The sequence below is a fragment of the Corylus avellana genome, chromosome 4, assembly GCF_965113065.1.
Source record: "Corylus avellana chromosome 4, dhCorAvel1.hap1.2, whole genome shotgun sequence".
NCBI classification, from domain to species: domain Eukaryota; kingdom Viridiplantae; phylum Streptophyta; class Magnoliopsida; order Fagales; family Betulaceae; genus Corylus; species Corylus avellana.
In genome coordinates this window covers 3,057,459-3,079,460 of record NC_142493.1, presented here as the reverse complement: position 1 = coordinate 3,079,460, position 22,002 = coordinate 3,057,459, and the positions used below count along the sequence as shown (strand labels likewise).

Here is a 22,002-nt window from a genome sequence, read left to right as displayed (position 1 = left end):
AATTACTCTCCCAACTTCTTTTTTTGGGTTAAATACTTTTTACCCTCATGTGGTTTAACAACTTTATTTTTACCTACTTGAGTTTCAATTTATATTACAAATGGTACTCAACTTATTGATTAAAACAAAATTAGCACTCGCGTCCAACTTTCATTCAAAAAAACTAACAAAAGTGCACGTCATCCCAATAAAAAGTTGACACATGGCAAGGAGTAGTATTAAAAATTAAAAAAATATTGGGTTGACATGGACTTTTGTCAGTTTTTTGGATGGAAGTTGGACGGGAGTGCTAACTCCGTTTTAATCAACAAGTGGAGTACTATTTGCAATACGAATTGAAATTCAGATGGGTAAAAATAAAATCAATAAACCACAAGGGGCAAAAAGTATTTTAACTCTTTTTTTATTATTATTTTGCGAACTTAAATAGCTATCATGTCAAATATCCGTTTTACTTCTATAAAATTTATAAAAACAAAACTATACCCTTAGTTCAAAAAAATTAGAAAAAATTTTTAAAAAAAAAAAAAAAATTCTGAAAAAACGACACATAGCGTGGCCGTTTGCAATTTTTCCTATTTTTTCACTTTTTTATTTAATAAAGGAATATCTTTGTTATTTTTGTTTTCTTAGTAGAAATTAACGAAAATACTAACAGAGAGGGTGTGATTGAAAGGGCCTGAAAGATCAAAATTCTATATTGCAAATATTTAAAGTTGAGAACGGACATTAAAAATTGCTATAGTTTACAGGAGACAAAAGCTTGTCATATGGGCATCGAGGAGACTTTGGCGCTGGCACTGCTTTGGGGAAAGGAAAGTAAACTATTTTTTCCATACTTTTTACTATTCTGTACTATAACTTTTTTTTGAGTGTATGCAAGGTGATATTTTATGGTGAAGTTTTACAGAGTTTTTATTTTTAGTTTGTTTTGTATTTTATTTATTTATGTAAAGTTCTTTATTTTTTATTTTATTTGTAATGTAAGTTTCTTTTTTCATATTATTCTTGTACATGGTAGAATGTTACTAATGAATAAAAAGTTATAATTTTTTTAATTTTTATTTCTTTTAACTCAAAAAATTAAAAAAATAAATAAATCGCTAACCAAGCTAGTCAAGTACTCCCCAACAGCTCGGCTAAGTCTTTTAACTAAGTTCGAGCTCAAGTTTTGCTCGGTTAGGCCGTTAAACTTTATTTTTTTAACTCGAAAATTAAACAAGTTTGAACTGAGACGAGCCAGTCAAGTACCCAACTCGGCTCGAATGGGTTCTTTAGCTGAGTTCAAGCTCGAGCTCCTAGGCTCAAGCCTTGGCAGGTTGAACTTAAACATAATTTTAAAACTCAGCTCATTCTCAAATATGTGACCTACTAGCCAAATTAGGCACCTTAGCAGGTGGACCTTCTAAATCGAGCTCTTTTGTCCTTGTATACCATTTTGTGTGGCCATTAGAGAGGCCCAAATTCTTTTTGGTTCTATTACCTACATGTTTGTTTTCATTTTCATCTCTATATTGCCTTTTATGTTTAAGTTTTGTTGTTGGGGAGCCCACTTCGTTTTGGTTGTTTTTTTCACTGTAATTCTTGTCCCATTATTGAATAAAAAAATAAAAAGTTCATCAGCCAATTACATATATTGTCTAATTCAACCCAAGATAATTTAGACAAAGAGGAAAAAACAGTGGCGTGTCTAAAAATAAAAGGGACAAATATATATGTCGTTGATTCAGCCACTTTTTTAAAAAAAACTCTTACTTGAACCTGAAAGGAAAAGTCAAAAGTTAGGAGGAATTGTCTCCTTACGTTAATAAAAAAGTTAAAGCCACTATCTCACAGTAAATTTCGTTTGAAAAAAAAAAGGTATTTGTTTTGTAAAAATTTTAAAGTCGTTTTTAAGGATTCAAAAAGCTTAAAAATTGTCAAAACGCACTTTTGGGAAAAGCTGGAAAATGAAGCTTTTGCCCAAAAACTATTTTTGACTTAAAAGCTCTATTTCTCAAACGCAATCTCAAACAGACTATAAGTATTATTAGGGATACCTTATGGACATTAAAAATAGGGTAAACTGTAAAGTCCACTTAACTCCCTCAAACTGTCCCCAAGAGGTAGTTCAATCGACTGTGACCACACTTAATGAAGTAGAGGTCACTAGTTAGAATCCTCCTCCCCCCTCTTGTGCAGACATGTCAAAAAAAAAAAAAAAAAAAAAAAAAAAACTTAACTCCCTCAAACTATCAATTGTGACAATTTACCTCCCAAACTACCAAAACAATGATAATGTACCCCCAATTTTAACAAAATGACGAAATTACCCTTACTAAAATAAAAACTAAAATAATAAAATTTATTTATTTTTTTTCAAAATTTTAAGGGTATTTTTGTCTTATTGAAAGTTCTATAGGAGTAAGTTCGTCATTTTGCTAGCATTGGGGTGTACATTGTCATTGTTTTGATAGTTTGGAGGAAAATTGTCGCAATTGATAGTTTGGGGAATAAATTGTTATTGGAATGGTAGTTTGACGGCGTTAAGTGGACTTTACCCTTAAAAATAAAAAATAAAATAAAAATTTACTAAAAATTGAAAATTTGCCCAACCCACCTACTAAGAAAAAAGAAAGAAAGAAAATGACATGTGGGAATTAATTGAAAAGTACCTCGAATTCAAGAAAACACATGAAAACGTCCCAAAAAAGAAAAAAATAGTACATGTTTTTCAAACCTTGACGATTTTGATTAAAAATGATATATTGCAAGTTGCATTGTACTTGTAGTTTGTATGGAATCTTAAGAAGATGACGGGAAGATGTGTATAATTTAAGAAGAGCAATCGAAGTCATCGGCTATATTATGCACGAATAATTAAACCCAATTAGAAGATAAGGCCGTTGCTAATTAACAATTCTTATGACTATTCCATTTGATGACTGGGACTAACTATATTTTATACTGGATGAAAGAGTACAACAAATGACTTTGAGATATTGGTTAAGAAAGAAACTTCTACGTCACGTAATTGTAAATGTTGGGCCCGATACCCCGATACCCAACACATTGACCAATCGACCCGAGTACAAGTCATAAAGCGCCACATTAGATTTCCTCCTTCAGCACATCTCAACATGAAGTGATCGTTTGCACAAGTCACAGGACATAGGAAATACAGCAACAGAATGCCTTCAATCAGCATGTGCCACATGGCTGGCGATTACAGTGAATCACGTATAAAAAGCATCAGGTGTAAATCATGAGACTTTCGTATACTTCTTGTAGACGTTGTCTTCTATTTTTTTTAGATTATTATTTTCTGTCATACAAACTTAAGCATTGGGACAATTTTTTGCAGGCCCGCTTTGAGAAGCTCTTATGCTAATATTTTCTTTCTTTACATACACTTTAGATTGCTCATTGCTGCCTCGGCCTGCCTTCCCTACCTTATGCTTTGATTACTACTAGGTGGCAATCATGAAAAGTAAAGTGGAAACGTCAAGGATAAGAAAACGAAATATGAAGCAAGATGTGTCTATCATGCTGCTGAAGTGTCAGTGTTGCTGATGTGGCAGGGGAGTCATCTGCAGATGATGGTGATGATGCAGATACGAGTTTAACATCCTCAACAAGATATACATGTTTTTCTTCTTCTTTTTTTTACTGTTTTCTGAGCAAAATCAATGATAAGCATTTACCAACTTTTACAAACTCCTCTCACCAAAACTGGGATTTCTCTATCATAGGGACAAGTCAAGCCACGAAGTGTCCAATTAGTGGTTGAACTGCTTAATCGAGAAGTCAAATATCTCTATCTCTTGATTTTTTAAATTCATGGTTGGTGGTTGATGGAGCTCTCTAGCTTTATCCTATTTAGACATTGACATTTTTAACCCATTCTCTAAAAATTTGTTAAGGTGGTCCTCTTCACACACACACACACACACACACATATATATATATATATATATATATATAAAAAAAAAGAAAAGATAATGTATTTGGATTATTGGAGTTGTTAAAGCAGGTAAATTAATTTAACCAAAGGCATCATTGGTTTTAATCTCAATGCAAAAATACATTTTATTAGACTTTTAATTAGCTATTATTTCCCATACAACTCTAAAATACATTAATCACAAGTCACAATGTAAATGACCTTAGCAAGAAGAGATAAGTCAATCTTAATAATAGTTATATCTTGTTTAGGATTATGTTTAAAAAATATAATTTTTAAGTCAAAAAAAATTTTTGAACAAAATTTTTATTTTTAAGCTTTATTAAAAGTACATTTTTATTATTTTTAAATTTTTTAAACCCTTAAAAACACTTTTTATTCTTTTACCAAACAAATATTTTTTTTTAAAAATAAATCTTTGGAGTATCAAAAATACTTTTATACCTCTCAACTGCGGTTACATCTCCATAAATTCCTACAGAAACAGACAGCACAAGAAGCGAGAAAGTTTGCCTCCCTCAATTAATATAGAAATAATAGAACCTACTACCTCTCTTTATGTCGGCCCCATGAAACGAAACCAGCTATTAGAGTTTCTCTCGGGGGTAGATTTCAACAATGATATTGCCATGGTGACATATACATGACGCATGTATATCGTATGTGTCGTTTATCGTGGCCGGTTCCTTTAGTGCGACCCACGTGCAAATCTACAATGATGATGTAGGTTGCACAAAAGGGCCACGATCAACGACACAAACGATTTATGCTTGAGGCATCATGCAAATGCCATATTAAAAAACATTAACTTGACTAACATTCGACCAATAAATCCTTAAAAAAAAAAAAAAAAAAACATTAAGATCACATGCATTTCGTTTTAAAATCATGTCATATCATTGTAGTATATCCGCACTCAGATTTTTCAAGTATTAGGGTTAGAGTAATGAGTGGAGGAATTAGGATCGACAATTTATGTTTGTATATCAAATTTATATCGTGTCGAAATATGTATATAAAACTATATAAATCAATTATAATCTGACTCATTTGATTAAATGAGTCAAAGTCTTCAATCATAGCTCCGCTAATTTCGTGTCGGGTTCGTAGGATATGTCAAAAATTGACATCTTAAATGTCGTGTGTGTTACTTTGTTTGAGTCGTGTCAAAGTATAAGTGTAAAACTATATAAATAAACTCTAACCTAACAAATTTAATTAAATAGGTCAAACTCATCAACCATAACTCATTGAAGACTTTATGATTATAGTTTTTCTCCTTTACTAACCTTCAGGAGGTTCATATGTTTATATAGGAATGAATAGACTTTACAAAAACTAAAGGTTAGAAAAATTAAACTAAGCTTTAAAAGATTTACCTTTACATAAATTACAACATTTACAAACATATATAACACTATTCTTTAACGAGTAAGAATTATAGTCTTTACAATGTAACCTAAGCCCCTTGGTTACTACACACGTTACAACCTTTAGGAAAGATGTCAACCTTTACGAATTATGTTGTCTTTCATCATTATCTTCAACACACCCCCCTCAAATTCAACAACGAGTTTGGAGCGTAACACAGCATACCGTGTAAGAATAAGAGGCTTCGTAAAAATGTCAGCAGTCTGATCCTTACTAGAAATAAATAGTCAATTCACAGGATGCTACTTGGTCGCGAACAAAGTGACAATCAATGGCTATGTAGTTTGTTGGTGAATGAAATATAGGATTTGCAGTTAAATAAGTAGTACCGATATTATCATACCATAGTGTAGGAGATTAAGATTGTAAAATACCAAGTTCACCCAACAATGCATATAACCATGTGAGCTCGGCAGAGGTATCAGTAATAGCACGATACTCAGCTTCCGTGCTATAACAAGAAACTATATTTTGTCTCTTTGCAGCCCAAAAAATTAAATTGCAACCCATATAAATATAATAACCACCTATAGACTTTCGGTCATCTAGGCAACCAAATGGTGATTTAACATGGTATTATAACCAAAGATTCTAAGTTCAAACTTTGACTCCGTTAAATGACTTCTCATTTAAATTAAATATTTTACATGTTGGGTCTCACCTATTAAAAGAGAATTTAAACCCACATATAAGAGAAAGTGTCAAAATATTGGATTTGGATACCTATAAGTTCTCGTCCAAAGAAAAAAAAAAAAAAAAAGGGAGGTTTGATACGGACATAACACAAACTCAATTCATGGCCAACTTCTCTCCTACGTGTAAAAAAAATTTGAATTTTAAACCAAACAAATTGTCTTTTTTTTCCAAATTTTCAGAATCTCAAAATCCTTTTTATCAATTTTTTTTTTTTTTTTTTTTTTTAATGACAAGTAGAAGAGAAGTTGGCTATAAGTTAAATTTATATTGTGAGTCTTCTGACCTTAACGTTTTCTTTAACAAAAAAAAAAAATTGCAGAAAATATAAGGATTGTGAGATGGCAGCTCCCTCTCGCGAAAATATAACAAGCACCCCTAATAACAGGGGATCCGATTTTCAATCTTTCTTCAACAGAACACTTATGTCAATCAACATCCCATCCTGTAAATCTGAAGGAGATCATGTACACAAAAGTCAGCAGCTAACTGAGAATGTGGTGGATACTTAAATGGGATAGATTAATCTTGTGGATGGAGATGAAGTTGTGATGCACTTCAGGAAACAGTGGATCCCCACCCACCAACTTTACCTACCGCACCCTTACTTTCATTTCGTCCAATTTCACATGTATATATTAATGAATATATGGTATTCTTTCTCTTGTTTCTTGGCTTATATATAGCAACTCTGATTCCCCTACAATCTCACCCACTAATTTTTCTCTGTCACACTCTCTTTCTCTCTCATTCTATCCATCTCTGCTTTGTGTGTTTGAAGAAAATGGGAAGCCTTGAAGCAGAAAGAAAAGTAACAGGATGGGCAGCCAGAGACCCTTCTGGGGTTCTTTCTCCTTATACATACACTCTTAGGTAATCACCTCAATCCCTTGTTTGATTCTCTTTTCTGCACATATTATACATGAATCAATCTCAATCTCATCTGGGGTTACTTCAAAAAACAAAATTTCACTCATGCAGAAACACAGGCCCAGAAGATGTTTACATCAAAGTAATCTGCTGTGGAGTTTGCCACACTGATATTCATCAGATCAAGAATGATCTTGGCATGTCCAACTATCCCATGGTTCCTGGGTATACTAAATTCTAAATACAACCCCCCTACTTCTTTTTCTTAAACCTTTTCTTAAAAATCTTTAAACTTTATTTGAATTGATCAACCAAACAGGCACGAAGTGGTGGGGGAGGTGGTGGAGGTGGGATCAGATGTTGCCAAGTTCAGAGTAGGAGACACCGTGGGAGTCGGAGCCATCGTCGGATGCTGCAGAAACTGCCGCCCATGCAATGGGGATACAGAGCAATACTGCAACAAGAAAATCTGGTCCTACAATGACGTGTACAGTGATGGCAAACCCACCCAAGGCGGCTTTGCTGGCGCCATGGTCGTCCACCAAAAGTAATAACAAAACCAAAACTCTTTCAAACGAGTCTAATTCCTGAAATGGTTAAGTTTATTTCATCATATTCTTCTAGATTTCTTAGTCTATATCCAGGAGGGATTCGTAGAATCTTAATTTTTTATTTTAAAATTAAATAGTTTAGATTATTTGCATGCAGAGTAAGACCTCACCAATATGAATCATGTTTGTTGCCATGAATAACAGAGGATCCAACTCCATACTTGAGCTTCAAAATGAGAGATTTAACAGTCAAAAGTGTCCCAAATCGTTTTTTTCTTTCTTGAAATGCAAGACAAGCAGTAAATTTCAAAACTTTTTGCATATTTTGATGTGCTCAGTAAAAATCACCATTGGATGAAATTTAAACTAAAGCTGACGTTTTTTTTTCTTTTGTTTCACAGATTTGTGGTGAAGATACCAGATGGGTTGGAGGCAGAGCAGGTGGCGCCGCTGCTGTGCGCTGGGGTGACAGTTTACAGTCCACTGAGTCACTTTGGTTTGAAGCAGAGTGGGTTGAGAGGAGGGATATTGGGGCTTGGAGGAGTGGGACACATGGGGGTGAAAATAGCAAAGGCCATGGGGCACCATGTGACTGTCATAAGCTCTTCGGATAAGAAGAGAGAGGAGGCTTTGGATCATCTTGGGGCTGACGATTACCTGGTCAGCTCCGATTCCACTCGGATGCAGGAAGTCGCTGACTCGCTCGACTATATCATTGACACTGTGCCTGTTTTTCACCCTCTTGAGCCTTACCTTTCTTTGTTGAGGCTGGATGGAAAGTTGATCTTGATGGGTGTCATCAATACTCCTCTGCAGTTTCTCACCCCCGTCGTTATGCTTGGTGACTCTCTCTCTCTCTCTCTCTCTCTCACACACACACACACACAAGTTCAGAACTGAAGCTTGTGATGTTTGATTGTGGGTACCATATAATTGGCCTATAATTGCAGAAAATTTAGGCAAAGATTGAATTTTTTTCTCTCTTTGAGAATTAAAGTCGAAGGTTGGAAAAATTTGCTCTGGAATCTTGCTCTCTGAAATTTGGATTGCATTTATAGTTGCTAATTGTTGGTGCTCTGTTTTTTTTTTTTTTTTTTTTTTTCTGCTTTAATAGGGAGAAAGACAATCACAGGGAGCTTTGTAGGGAGCATAAAGGAAACAGAGGAGATGCTCGAGTTCTGCAAAGAGAAAGGCCTGAGTTCCATGATTGAGGTTGTGAAGATGGATTACGTTAACAAAGCCCTTGAAAGGTTGGAGAAGAATGATGTAAGATACAGATTCGTAGTGGATGTTGCAGGAAGCAATCTTGATGATGAGTGAAAACCAAAACACCCATCACAACCCATATCCTATACTGTAATTTCAGCTTCGTTTGAGTGATGAGTTTCAATGTGTTTTCTCCGGTGGAGTTTTCTGAAGGATTGAAAGTGATGTTTTGTGTTTCCAATCTAATTTCCCAATGATAATGCGATGTGATGAAATATGGGGGTTAGTTTCCTTGTAGGTGTGTCATCAATTTCCTATCACATATTAATTTCTCTACAAATACTATTTATCGTAATACAATTCAATATAATAAACATGTAACGCCAATTCCTGTCTTCCCTATTTCTCTCCAATTTTGCTCTCTTATATTTTGTATATTAAATTTTATTTTTTTCATGGTATCAAAGTCATGGTTTTTGTTATGGGTTCGGGGAGGATTGTAGCGTTTATTAAGGATTATGTTTTTGTTTGTGTTCTTAGAATTAGGGTTTAAAGGGTATCCCGATAATCATGCTCTTATCTACTTAATTTTGTTTTAGTATGTATACTGCTTTATGCAACAATTATATAAATGATGGGGTTGTCTATGGTCTATTTGGAATTACTTATAAATCAATCTTTTATTTTTTGTTTTTTCAATTGGATTTGTTGTTGGCCTCTTGAATTTTGTTCCTTTATAAAGCTTTTTCATTGTAATTTCATTTATTTCAAAATAATAATAATAATAAAATCCAAAAATGTGAGGTGGGGTGTATAACGACATTTCCCCTCTTGCACTCTCTCTCTCTCTTCCCCTTTTGCACGAAAGACAATTCCTAGTTTAAGACAATTCCTAGTGGAACTAGGATTGTTGGTGTGAGTTTTGTAGTTTTGTACCGGTGAAACGTCAATCAAGTCCACGTGGCAACTTTTTCTTTTTTAAAAAAATAAATAAATTAAAGGACAAGATAAGAGATAAGGATTAACCTAAGTATTTTAATTGAATTTAATAGCATCTACTCCTAAGAGCCGCCTAAGAAACTTTAAGGAAGTCATAATCTGACCAAAATATCAATGACAGTATAAAAGTAACTTACAATTATTTTTTTACGTTAACTTAATTAATTGTTTCGACAATTTTTTAATCTTTTGAAATGTCTAGATATTCCTCAACACATTAACTACAAGTATATAGGGGGTGTTTGTTAAACTCCCTCACATTCCCCCACATCCACCACACTATTAACTTCATTTTTTTCTCAAAAAAATATTATTACTTTTATATCAAATCATTCACTTTTTATATCAAATCATTTACTTTTTTATTACTATTCAAATAAAAAAATCACTACAAAACAAAATTTTTTACTTCTCAATACCACTTTTTCATTTTTTCATACCAATTATTATTATTATTTTTTTCTTTTTTTTTATCCATAAACAGTGTCCTGAACAGTGCTGGGGTGTTTAACAAACACCCCCTATATTTTACACTTGTGACTCCTAAATTGAACTAGCTTTTTGGCACATACAAATATAATTAAGAAAAATGGTACATTAATAGAAATTGGCGAAGATTATATATGAAAAAATGGATTGTGCATGTGGTTTCATGCATTAATGTGCTTTATAAGTTTAGGTAAAAAGGTGATAGATATATATATATATATATATAGAACATGAAAGAGAGTCTTGCTTGAAAACAAAGAAGTTTAGCAAATTTACTCAACAACTTTCTCTTGGCCCCACTTCACCAACAACATCTATAACCTAAGATTCTTTGGTGGGAGAGAATTTCTTGCCTTCTACTTAAACAATTTGGAATGTCATATGGTACCTTTAAACATATATTAAATAAATAAATAAAACCTCTTTTTCAACAACGAAGGTTTTAGAAGTCGGCAAAACATTATAAAATTAGATTCAAATCATGTTCAAGGAAAAAAAAAAAGCATACTTTAATGTTTCAAGTCAAGTAGTGGTTGGACGTCATGGCCTTGAGAAGTTGAAATTTAAGTATGATATGGATATGATGGTTCTCAACCTTGTTCCAACACGGTAACACCCATTAATTCAAAAATTAGTTGCGTATTGAAAAAATTAAATCGGATCATAAACCTGGGTTTTGAATCAAGTAACACTATGTGATACTTAACAAAGAAAAATTATAGCATATTCGAATTAAATCTGGACCATTAAAAAAACTATAACATATATACTATATTTTTAAAAAAATTTTGAAGCACTTAATTCAAAACCTCCTTTCTTTGCCTATTCATTATTCTTTCGAGCATCGATTAGAAAATTGATCACGTGAAGGGGCTAGGCAATGGAAACTAAAAATTATGGGTGGAACAGCTTAACAAAAATCCGAATATAATTTATACAATGTAATAAAAACCTAAAAATTATTGAGAATGAGCCAAATAAATAGTCCGGCACATTAAATAGGCTTCAAATCAGCCCGGGGCAACATTTCCCTCTGCACAAGGTCGACGAAATATATTGTCTACTACATTGCGCAACAAATGAAGTCATTATTTGCACGCCCCCAACCCTTGGGATAAAGGGTTAAGTGTTATAGACCAAATTGAAAGACCCTAAACAAATAAACTTAAAAGAACTCGATAGTCCTAGACCCAATTGAAAGGACCATTAAATTCCAAAGAAGTTCATGGTTAAAGTGTTCTGTCTCACAGTTGGAGAACTTAAACGCAATAGATCAATGTCATTGATGCAAGCTATGGCCTTGACCTTACATATTTGACAAGAACCATTGGATCTTTTTGTATCACCATTATCAGCACCATATTTGTTCCGGATTTCAGCAAAAGATCAAACACGTTTAAATTTAGCCAATTCAAGCTTTCACCAGCTCAATTCGGTTTGACGGAAAGAAGAAGCACAAATTTGCGAAAAAGGGAAAAAAAAATTTGGACCATTTCTCGATTTATGCGTGTCATCCTTGCGCAGGGGCCATGCTAATCTTCTCTGTATCGTTCCAATTTTATCGGATGTCCCGAAGGACGAACTCCTATGTTCTGCTTTGCATTATAAACTCATCTTTACCGTTCTAACTGAGCGATGTGGGACGCGTTTGGTCCCAGCTGAAACGCGACCTGTACGTCCGAAATTGGGCCGGTGCACGTATTAACTTAGGCCTGGACCAGTATCCCATCTATCATATCTTACCCGAGAGGAGGGGCACTTCAGTTGCGTGACGTCTCTTCCACTTTTGCAGCCAAGCTGAGTCCATAATCCACTCCACAGCATCACGACGAGCCAAAGAAATACAATGCTGTGATTAGGATGGGAGCTTGCTGCTCTTCTTTGGTGGAGAGAGAGAGAAGCTCAAAATCAAAATCATCTCCCCAGAACAGATCTTGTTCCAACAAGAGCAAAGGAAGAAGACAAGGTGGATTCTTTTTCAGTCTCTCTCTCTCATTGAAAACTCATAAATGATGCCATCTTGTCTTGTCTTGTCTTGTTTGAGGTAATAGACCGAACTCTGAACTCTGAAGCATTGAAAGTTGAAACTGAAGCTTTTTTTAAAAAAAAAAAATTCTATAAACATTTTTAAACAAATTTTATGTGCTTATAATTGACTATATTAAACACGTGTATCGAGAAAAAATGATTATTCTACAATTCTGAATGCATATTAATGGATAAATATATTATTTAATATATTTTTCCGAAAAAAGTTTACTAGAAAAAATGAGTAATTATCCTTGATTTGACGCACCATGTATCTTCTTTTCAAAACACCAGCACGTGGAATTAAATTCAATCAATGCTGAACTTTAAAATCAGTTGTGACTACAATTAACAATTATATCGTTACAAAAATGCTCTCCATTTCACTGCCGATTAATGTTAAAAAAACATAAAAAAGAGAATAAGATTACGAATGAAAAGAAGGATAAAATTGTTTTAACATTAAATTTGAGACTATTTGAAAAAGTCATATAACTCAGAAACAAAAAAAAAGAGAGAGCAATCAAAGTAGCTCCTCTACTTAGACGTAACCATTGTAAAACTTGCTGGCTAAGAAGTAATGGCAAACATGAAGGATCTAAACAGTGAGAGTGCAAGCCCTCATGTGATTGAATTGCTTGCTAAGGCACATCTAAGCTTTTCAAAGCTTGGGGTTCAACTAGCTTGAATTGGCCACAAATGACATAAGTACCAAACCACCCACCATGTTGAAGTTATAAAGAGAATCAGTGACTTTGTATCAAATCTGAAGCAATATCTAGTTTTTTAAGGTCAACAATCAACAAGTGCCCTAAAAAAGTGAAAAATTACGACCCACTTGAAAAGGGGCCGACACTTTTGAGTTTTGGAAATATATATTGGCTGAAGACACGTGACAAGAAGGGGAAAAATGGATGCATTCAACATATCTATTTGATCAATATTCTCAATAACAAAATATACACTTAGCTGCCCTGACTTCACTTGGTTCCAACTTCATTTTTGCAGTTGTAAGATGCCCAGAAAGAAAGCTAGGAGGAAACTTGTTTCATGTGGTGGAGCTGCTTTTCATTTCACATTTTCCAGAAACAAATCATTGCATTCATCAAAGCTTTCTCGCGTGGATGCTGTCCTTGAACTAGTCCCCAAACCTTTCATTATATATGCTATCTGAACTGTTAGTTGGCCTCAGTAAATCATAACCTTTGGCTAAAATACATGTTCATAAAATATCTTGAAGGATTGAAGCCGCTCAAAATCACTGCAAAGTCAAAGAAATTGAATTCAGCTACAGCAGAATCCAAAGCTAAAACACAATCAGGAGTCATATTCAAACACTTACAAATGGGAGAAAGGACGATGACAGCACCAATGGGATATAGAAAGAATGTGGTTCTCTCTAGAAAGGGCAATACTGCAAAAGGACACCGCATATCAGTTCATGAAAACAATCTACAATCTTATCTGAAATTGAAAGTCATACTAGGGCAAGTTAATGAAACATGTTTCAGCTACAAAAAGTTCAAATATACTGATTTTGATTACAGAATGAAAGAAACAACCCACTAAAATTCCCCGGCACCAATTTTGGCACCAAGTTCATTTCACTTTAACGGTTGTTTAAATTTAGTTAAGTATGCCATGGATCCAAAATTGGTTTATAAGTCATCCGAGAAAATAAACGTCAAATATCCATTGAAAAAGGAATGTCGGCATTTTGGAACTATACGCATAAAAAATGTAACACTTGACATCTTTACCACATAAATAGCATAACTTCAGCCACATACATACTTTACATTTTCCATGCAACAAAATTTTCATTTCACTTTCTAAAAACTGATCTAATTTGAAGATCCAAGTCAGAAAGCCACAGGGCTGTTATTTGTACCCATAACCAATAAATGAGCAAAGAATTAAAAGCTGGGACAATTTGTGATGAGACCAATTATCTGGATCCAGACATACCGAATTTACCACCCTCCCCCCTCATCCCCCCCAAAGATAAAAAAGGTTTAAAAGCAAAATTGTAAGAACTATACATTTAGCTTACCATCATAGCCTAAAAAGTTGAGATAATGGTAGTAAGTAGCAGCCACCATGAAGAGCAAGTTTGATAGCAATACAGGAATGAAACCATGGGCTACCAAAAGCGGTGACAGAAAATATTGTATCACTGCCACAAAACAAAGGCATCAATTAGGTGCATTAATTGAGGTTGAACAAAAAAAAAAAAAAAAAAAAAGCATAGGAAAGGAGCAGTTACCATAAAGCATAACAAACATAGGAAAGAAAGAGTTGCAGTGAACGTCAAACGCATACATCCTTCAGCCAAAGAAGTCAGGACCATGCAAATTATTAGATTGTAAAATACATAATAAAAGAAAAATAAACCAAATTTATACATTAAAAGAAGCACTTCAATTTAGAGGAGTGAAATTACCACAACATTAGCAAAATACAATCGATGAACAGATGAATATATGCAGCTTTGTGATTTGTGTTCGAGATAAAATTTGTTTGAACTGTAATTAGAATTAAACTAGTAAAGAAGTGGGAAGAATTTTTGAGACTTACCATTCAACTCGTTGCTCAACCACATGACTGTTGGAAGGAGCCTCTGGCCGAAGGTAAGAATTAGTCAGGAACCTGTATGGACATTGAGGAATGCAACTTGTAATTAAACCATTGTGAGTGAACAATTTAAATGGCAAGTGACCTCAAATTCCAAAATTAATTTAGATAGTAAACTCTTTCTTTTATAAGTAATTTAGATAGTAAACACTTATAAAACACAGATATCATTTTTTTGATAAGTTAAAACACAGATATCATTCTTGTCAAAAAAGAGATGAATGTTGACAATATCACGACAGACAGACTACTCTTAGCAAATTCAGCTGCACTGGCTACTACCATGGTTATATATCATGCTTTAGAAACTATAAAGCCTAGAAAGCTCGGACAGGGTAGGCAGCTTCACAGATGTTGGCATCGAAATAAAGTACACTCAACAATAAGACAACAAGAGTAATATCATTTATTACTGGAGGAAATCGCTCTTACCAACAACATGTAGCCAGAACTACTCCAGTTACTAAAAAATGGAAAAGCAATACTGAGATAACTACATAAACTGCATGTGCAGCACTATGGCCATACCTGAAATAAAAATAAAAAACAAGACGAGAATCAATACAGGGTAAAGAACTCATAATGCAGGATTTTGTTTTTCTAAGCATAATGCAGAAATTGTTGAACAATCTAAAAATAATATATAAGACATAAATTGAGTAGATTAGACATCTTTGAGGTGAGAAATTACTTAACTGGAATAAAAAAAACACCAAATTTGATGTGCCATATTGACTCTTCATGCATATCCATATTAAATACTGGCCACACATTTGACTTGGTTTCTTCTTTTTCACGTGAGGGTTAATATGGTATTTTTTACGTTTAGTAGATGTAGCAATGGCCCATATTTTGAGTCTATTTGTGCGATCAGACATTTACCTTTGGTCTTTAGCAGTTCAATGCTTCCTTTATTCGTAAACTTATCTAAAACCTGTAGTTTTTTTTTTTTTTTTTTAAAAAAAATCCTATTAATCAAGTGCCAGCTACTACATGATTAATCCAATTGATCTATCAATTTTTCAGAGATTAGTGCAGGGAATTTTTTAGCAGCTCTCAAACTCCTTTGCAGGTGTGATTGCCTTCATTCTCAAGTGTGATTGCTTACAAAACCACATGTTTGATTTTCAGGGTTCTATCTACTTCTTTCTCCTCCTGCTGTCTCACCAAATCATAGATAACCATTAACCACAATCTTCCACCTATAATGGATCAAACCCTAGGCGTCCTCATTAAAGAAGAGAAAAATAAACATAGCTACAAAAGCCAGTGGTTGCTTTCTCTTTCTTCCTAAAATTGGTAAAACAAGAACTGAATCGTGTGTTTGCAGCTAACTAGATCGCTAAACATAAGATCAAGCTTACTAAAATGCCTTAATTTCATTCCAAAACCCTTTTCTACCAAATACTTGACTCTCCTTAGACCATTCTAAATCAAACCACTACAATACAGTTCTCGAATCTACAGAACTTTGCATCAGGTTGCAATATGAGCATTTGATCTACATTTGATGATCCCCTCAGCTAAGTAGTTGACTAACTCAAGATTTTTGACATTGGTTTTAAAAATGGTATATAACAGTCACTATTTAATGGCATTATAGCACTAGCCATCAAGAGCAAGCATATTAGAAACTTACGCAGCACAATAAGCCAAAGTTGCAACTGTCAAAAGAAGGCTGCAGATCACAACAAAAGCGGGGTCATCTCGTGCCCATTGATTCTTAGTTTCTGAAACCAAAAACAAAGTAAAACTTTTAACTTGAATCTACCATTAGCAGCAAATTTCACAATACTTGACGTTTAATGAGTCCTTACATAGGATGTAATTAAGAAAATCCACAAATGCCAACCAACATAAGTTCTCAATGTTCTTCACTCTTTAAAGTATATGTTTAGAAAACAAAAGTAGTCCTGCCCATCTAAAAGTCATTCCAATGACTTGAAGCAACTTTTGAAAACCAAATACAGAAAGCTATTTAACATACATAATTTAGTAAAACTTCCCAAGCATATATTATTAAAATGCAAACATATATTACTAAACCAAGTAAGCATCTGATATTTCCCAATTTTTGTCATAATATCAACTAAAGTAGTTCACTGATCATTAACTTAAGTCACTATGAGCATTATTAAGAACTTCTGCAGGTGATACTTATATTGAAAACTTAAAGGCATCACTATCACAATAAATTAAATCTTAGCTGATTTTATTTCCTTCCAATGTATGCCAGTTTAAAAGTAAACCAATGTTCCTACAACTGTGATACTTAGTCTGCCGATAGCTACATCATTCAACAACAATGGCAAACCATTAGTGCAGTTGATAGTGTTAGTCAGAAAACAACAGCTTTTGTCCAGTGTCACTATGGAACTGTACAATTTATGACAGTGCAGATTGATAATTACAGTTTGTCAAAGATAATATTAAAATAATCGCACATATAGTCAAATGAAAAACTAGATGAATACAATAGCCATAGATAGCACCAACCAGATGACATAAGCAAATGATCATTCAATGGGAAGTGGACTTACGCTTATGATACTTTGTGTGCTGATAGCTACATCCATTGTAACGTTCCACATGCAAAATACATAATTACGATAATAAGAAATTTTCCAAATAATAAACACAATGCAACTCGTCTATGGTATAAAAATTTGAAGAAAAAAATCATCCTCTTATATAGAATGAATAACTGCTGTGGATAGTAATAATCATAATACAAGTAGAAAGAAAACACAACGATAGAGATCATGATGTGGATGATGATCAAAAGGGTGGACACTTACACAACTTTGGGTGAGGTGCATAGGTGAAGCATTTGCCAAAAGGTATATTCAACATCCATTTGTTGCCACTACAATGAACCAGCCAAAAGCAAAAGGAAATTCATGAGAAAAATTGAACTTAATTAAAATATGAATGATCAAATTCAACTAGCGAATGAGTTCAGTCATGTTGTCAAAGGCGTAAAAGGACTGCTTCCATGACCAACAATCAAAAGTTTTCAAGGAGCAAGTTGAAAAAGTAATGGGCACAGTAAGCAAACCTGACAACAAATGGACACAAATATGCTTGTAATCACAATGGAAAAAAGTATTCAATGTCCTAGTGGTTAACAGTTGGAATTTCCATCACATATCCTAGTCACTTTAAAAGATGACGTTGCTCTGATCATGTGTGGTTTCCTAGGGCCTTTGAAACTGCTCAGATCAATTGTGTGAGGCGTCACCCTAAGATCTATAACGGCATGCAGAATCTGAACTCTTTCATCCTCAGATCTATGAATTTGCAGCAAATTTGTTCTCTCAGCGTCAATTTGCATTCAAAAATCATATAAAAAAATAAATAAACGAATGAACTCGAGTAATACTTCACCACTACGAAAGGAACTTCCAGTGTAGCAATGACCAAGCATGGCGTATAGTAAATGCGGAGTGCAGGACAGACAGTTTATACATTCATACGAGTATATGTCCATTCACACAATGTTATATATTAATACAATTGGAATAGCAGAGAATTAACAAGAAATGCTCTTCCCTTCTTTCTCGGATTTTCGTTCTGAGTCAAAGAAGTTGGATACAGAAAACGAAATGGATAACAAATTTACATGAATTGCTTGATCAGAACTTGCAACCAGCACGGAATTTGAGCATGAATTTGAGCAGATATAAGCTAATCATCTAAATTGACGGAAAAATAGATGTTGCTAGTCGGAGCATGTGCTACTCCTGGATCGAGTTCATGAACATGAAATGCTCCTATAAGACTCGTGCAAAATTGGAGATTCGATTGGCACGGAGATCAGATCCGCTTAGAGAAAGAAAAATTTCAAAAGAGATAGGAGAGAGAGGAAAACCTTGACTATTCGGCGGAGGTACTGAAGGAACATAGGGTTAGCTCGGGATGAAGAGGACGGTGACCGCCCTTTCGAGACTGTGGGCAACATCTCCTTCGGACTTTGCAGGTTCTTCTTCGATCGAAGATCTCTGAGATTTCCACAACAGCTCTCTCTCTCTCTCTCTCTCACTGTGTTGCGTACAGATAGAGGGAAATGTAAAAACGACGACGATTTATTAGTAAGTTGGGCCGAGTTTTAGTTATGTAGTAGTTGGATTCTTGGTGGGCTACGGCTGGGCCTAATTATTGCTCAAACGCTATAGGTACAAATATTTAAAAATGCGAGACTGTTTACAAAGATGCTGAAAAAATGGATAGTAAGGATGGGTAAGAATAATTAGCGTTTTTAAAAAATATTACAAAATGTAAGGTGTTTGGTATTGCAATTTAAAAAATAGTTAATATAAAATAGGAAAAAAAAATCTACGATTTTTATGAACAGACTAGAGGGATTTCGCATAAAAAAATATTTGAAAAAAAGAGAGTAAATTTTAACATGTTTTACTAAATAAAGATTTTAAAAAGTAGTAATTTCACAAAAAAAAAAAAAATTAAAATCGCATTTATTGAAACTGCAATCCCAAATGAACCATAAATCATCGACTTTCTTGTAAAGAAAAATGTCGGACACAATTTCTTTTATAAATTGTTAACACAAATAAGTGATCGAAGCGTTAATTTTTTTTTTTTTTTTTGTTCTTGTTTGGCTCCAATTATATGGTGAGATGTGTTAATAACTTGTAAAAAAGTTGTAAACGTAGCATTACTCCTAAAAGTGTGACATTGTCAATCAGTCCCGATACATCAATAAGGTGGAACAGTGATGGAAAAAAAGTGTGATTTTTCCGCTCTTAGATCAACTCTTTGTTAAAATCAAAAGCTGATAAGTAGTGCCACATTAGCAAAGTCATTTTTATCCCACCCAAATAGGTTGCAACTTGACATATCATGTAAAACACGCAATTGCTATAAAAAATTTAAAAAAAAAAAATCTGATTTTGAAAATCTGGTAAACGGGTCTAAAATAAAGTCCTAGTTCTGAGGGTCATTCATATACGCACGGGTCTAAAATTCGTCATTGAAAATCCAAGCCCACTCGGCTCGGCTTAGTGAAGCTGGCTCTAACTGATAAACAAAACAAAACAAAACGCACTATTGAGTTGGATAATCACGCATCTTTTACACTTTCTAACAAACGACCCCTCACCCCACAATTTATTTTTTTTTTAAGAAGAAAACAAATCATGATTTAGAAAGGGACAAAAAGGTCATTATGCAAAGGCAGGCTTCCCCCCACGCCCCCCCCCCCCCCCCTTCTCCTGGTCAATAAGGTCAGAAAATAATGCAGAATTTCGGTACAACCGTACTGTACGGCTCATCCCGTAACTTAACCATCTTCTAAACAAAATATAAAACGGAAAAACACAAATATAACTAACTCAACTAATCTCCCATAATTTCTTTCTTTCACGGCAAAACCCAATACAAATCTCGCTATCACTCACTAATTTTTTGCTTTAATCCTCATCTAATTACTGTACACCAGCCTCAAAATTATTTTCTTTTTCGGAAATATCAAAAGACAAGTTAAAAGAAAAGAAGAAAAAAAAAATCAAGAAACAAATTGGCCGTTTGTTTCTGTTTTGCCTATTCCGAACAGAAACCTTCTTGCTCTGATGATTTCCGTTTTCTTTTTCTTTTTTTTTTCTCTCTGATTCATAATTTAATGGTCAATATCAATGCGCTTTACGCCCTCACAAAGAATCCCAGCCTTCTCGCGCCCATCCATGTAACTCTTCACTTCCTTTTTAATCATGTCCTTCAGCACGTCAACTAACTCCGGCGAAAACTTCGCCGTTCGGTAGTTATGGTACGGCGGTGATGATTTGGTGTCGTACTCTAGACGAGGCGGCGAGTTTTGGCCGATGCGCGGCTCGAGAGACTCGGTCCCTGGCAGAGACAGAGTAAGCAGAGTCGACGGCTCGTCAGTGATAGGGTTCGGGCGCGGCGGTGACAAGTATCGAATCGGGTACGGGGTGGATATCGGCGGTAGACCCGAATCGCTAACGTCGGATCCGGATGGGCTACCGCGGGGGCTGTAACACTGACCCATTGATTTCTTGTGCGGCCGATTCAGAGTCTCGTCGGCTGTCGAATCGGCGTCGTCGCCACTCACCATCGAGGAGTACTTTCTCTTGAGCGTGGAGTTCCAGTGGTTCTTGATCGCGTTGTCGGTACGGCCGTTGAGGAGCCTAGCGATGGTGGCCCACTTGTTGCCGTATTTGGCGTGGGACTTGACGATGATCTGGTCCTCCTCCTGCGAGAACGGCCGGTGCTCTACCTCCGGCGAGATCTGGTTGCACCACCGGAGCCGGCACGACTTCCCCGAGCGCCCCGGGATCGCCTTGCTTATCACCGACCAGCTCCGAGGACCGTGGCTCTGCACCAGCCTCCTCAGCATCTCGTCCTCCTCTGGGCTCCACGGACCCTTGACGCGATCTCCATCCCTGTCCATCAATCAAAAACCCCAACCGTAGAAGAAAACCAGAAAACCAATAGAGCTTTTTTTTTTTTTCTTTTTTCTTGGTTTCTCTTAGAGGCCTCTTGAGACTCTGTTACGAGAGAGGTGGGGGAGGACTAGGAGGGGTTTATAAAGGAAGGGTTAGGGTAACTGATAGAGCCGGTTAACTAATACAGGTACTAGGCGTTACGCGAACCGGTTCTGCTCGGTTACAGGTTGCGCCAGTATACAGCTGTATTAACTACCACGCGTCGCCACGTAGGCTCGTGGATTACTGAGAATCCTCACCAAAATCTCGGCGCTATGGGTTTCTTATTTGACTCGTACAGTTATGGAAGTTACTCAGAAAGGGAAGGGTGTAGGACGTTCTGGAATAGGGAATATATCAGGAGAAAATGGAGAGAAATTGAGACAGTGAGAGGGAGAGAGAGAGAGAGAGAGGGTTTGAGGATAAGTTTGACTGAGCCAGGCTGGAGAGCATTACGTAAGGGAATTTGGTTTGGTTTTTTGTCTTTTTGAGGTTTTTTGGGGTGCACGGAAGTGGTGATGTGGAGAAAACGACAAGAACGGTCGCGGAATTGGAGAACGGATCATTACTGACAAGCTGTCAGTCCAGCCTGTAATACTTGCAGCACGGAGGACACTCCAACGGCCTTGTCCACCGACACGAGGCGGTCACTCTCCGCCCCAATTTGAACTTCCCAACCGACTCTCTCTACTAGCAT

At 35.3% G+C, this 22,002-nt stretch overlaps 3 protein-coding genes and 1 non-coding gene across 5 annotated transcripts; 1 reads left to right on the top strand and 3 right to left on the bottom strand.

Annotated features, from left to right (window-relative positions):
* The first annotated feature begins 6,731 nt into the window (after positions 1 to 6,731).
* Positions 6,732 to 9,092, top strand: LOC132178992 (cinnamyl alcohol dehydrogenase 1). The gene is made up of 5 exons (XM_059591593.2): positions 6,732 to 6,940; positions 7,049 to 7,162; positions 7,257 to 7,484; positions 7,890 to 8,329; positions 8,603 to 9,092. Exons 1-5 carry the CDS (start codon positions 6,852 to 6,854, stop codon positions 8,806 to 8,808), a joined length of 1,077 nt encoding a protein of 358 aa, XP_059447576.2. The 5' UTR covers positions 6,732 to 6,851; the 3' UTR covers positions 8,809 to 9,092.
* Positions 9,093 to 11,660: 2,568 nt separating this feature from the next.
* LOC132180139 (U6 spliceosomal RNA) lies at positions 11,661 to 11,761 on the bottom strand. The gene has a single exon (XR_009440034.2). It is a non-coding gene; the product is annotated as a U6 spliceosomal RNA (small nuclear RNA).
* Positions 11,762 to 13,108: 1,347 nt separating this feature from the next.
* Positions 13,109 to 18,911, bottom strand: LOC132179859 (UNC-50 family protein). 2 transcript variants are annotated; one of them, XM_088516098.1, is made up of 11 exons: positions 18,716 to 18,802; positions 18,467 to 18,587; positions 17,643 to 17,710; positions 17,385 to 17,410; positions 16,484 to 16,574; positions 15,277 to 15,372; positions 14,788 to 14,859; positions 14,477 to 14,535; positions 14,264 to 14,386; positions 13,553 to 13,624; positions 13,109 to 13,471 (listed from the first exon to the last, which is right to left on the bottom strand). In XM_088516098.1, the coding sequence occupies exons 3-11, from the start codon at positions 17,699 to 17,701 to the stop codon at positions 13,407 to 13,409; spliced, it is 663 nt and encodes a 220-aa protein (XP_088372224.1). In that variant the 5' UTR covers positions 17,702 to 17,710; positions 18,467 to 18,587; positions 18,716 to 18,802; the 3' UTR covers positions 13,109 to 13,406. The 2 variants fall into 2 exon arrangements, with proteins under 2 accessions (XP_088372224.1, XP_059448633.1); XM_059592650.2 differs by lacking the exon at positions 18,467 to 18,587 and having other exon boundaries at positions 18,716 to 18,911.
* A 1,274-nt stretch (positions 18,912 to 20,185) lies between these two features.
* LOC132178842 (transcription factor MYB44) lies at positions 20,186 to 21,364 on the bottom strand. Its single transcript, XM_059591406.2, has one exon. It carries the CDS (start codon positions 21,269 to 21,271, stop codon positions 20,480 to 20,482), a length of 792 nt encoding a protein of 263 aa, XP_059447389.2. The 5' UTR covers positions 21,272 to 21,364; the 3' UTR covers positions 20,186 to 20,479.
* Positions 21,365 to 22,002: the final 638 nt, after the last annotated feature.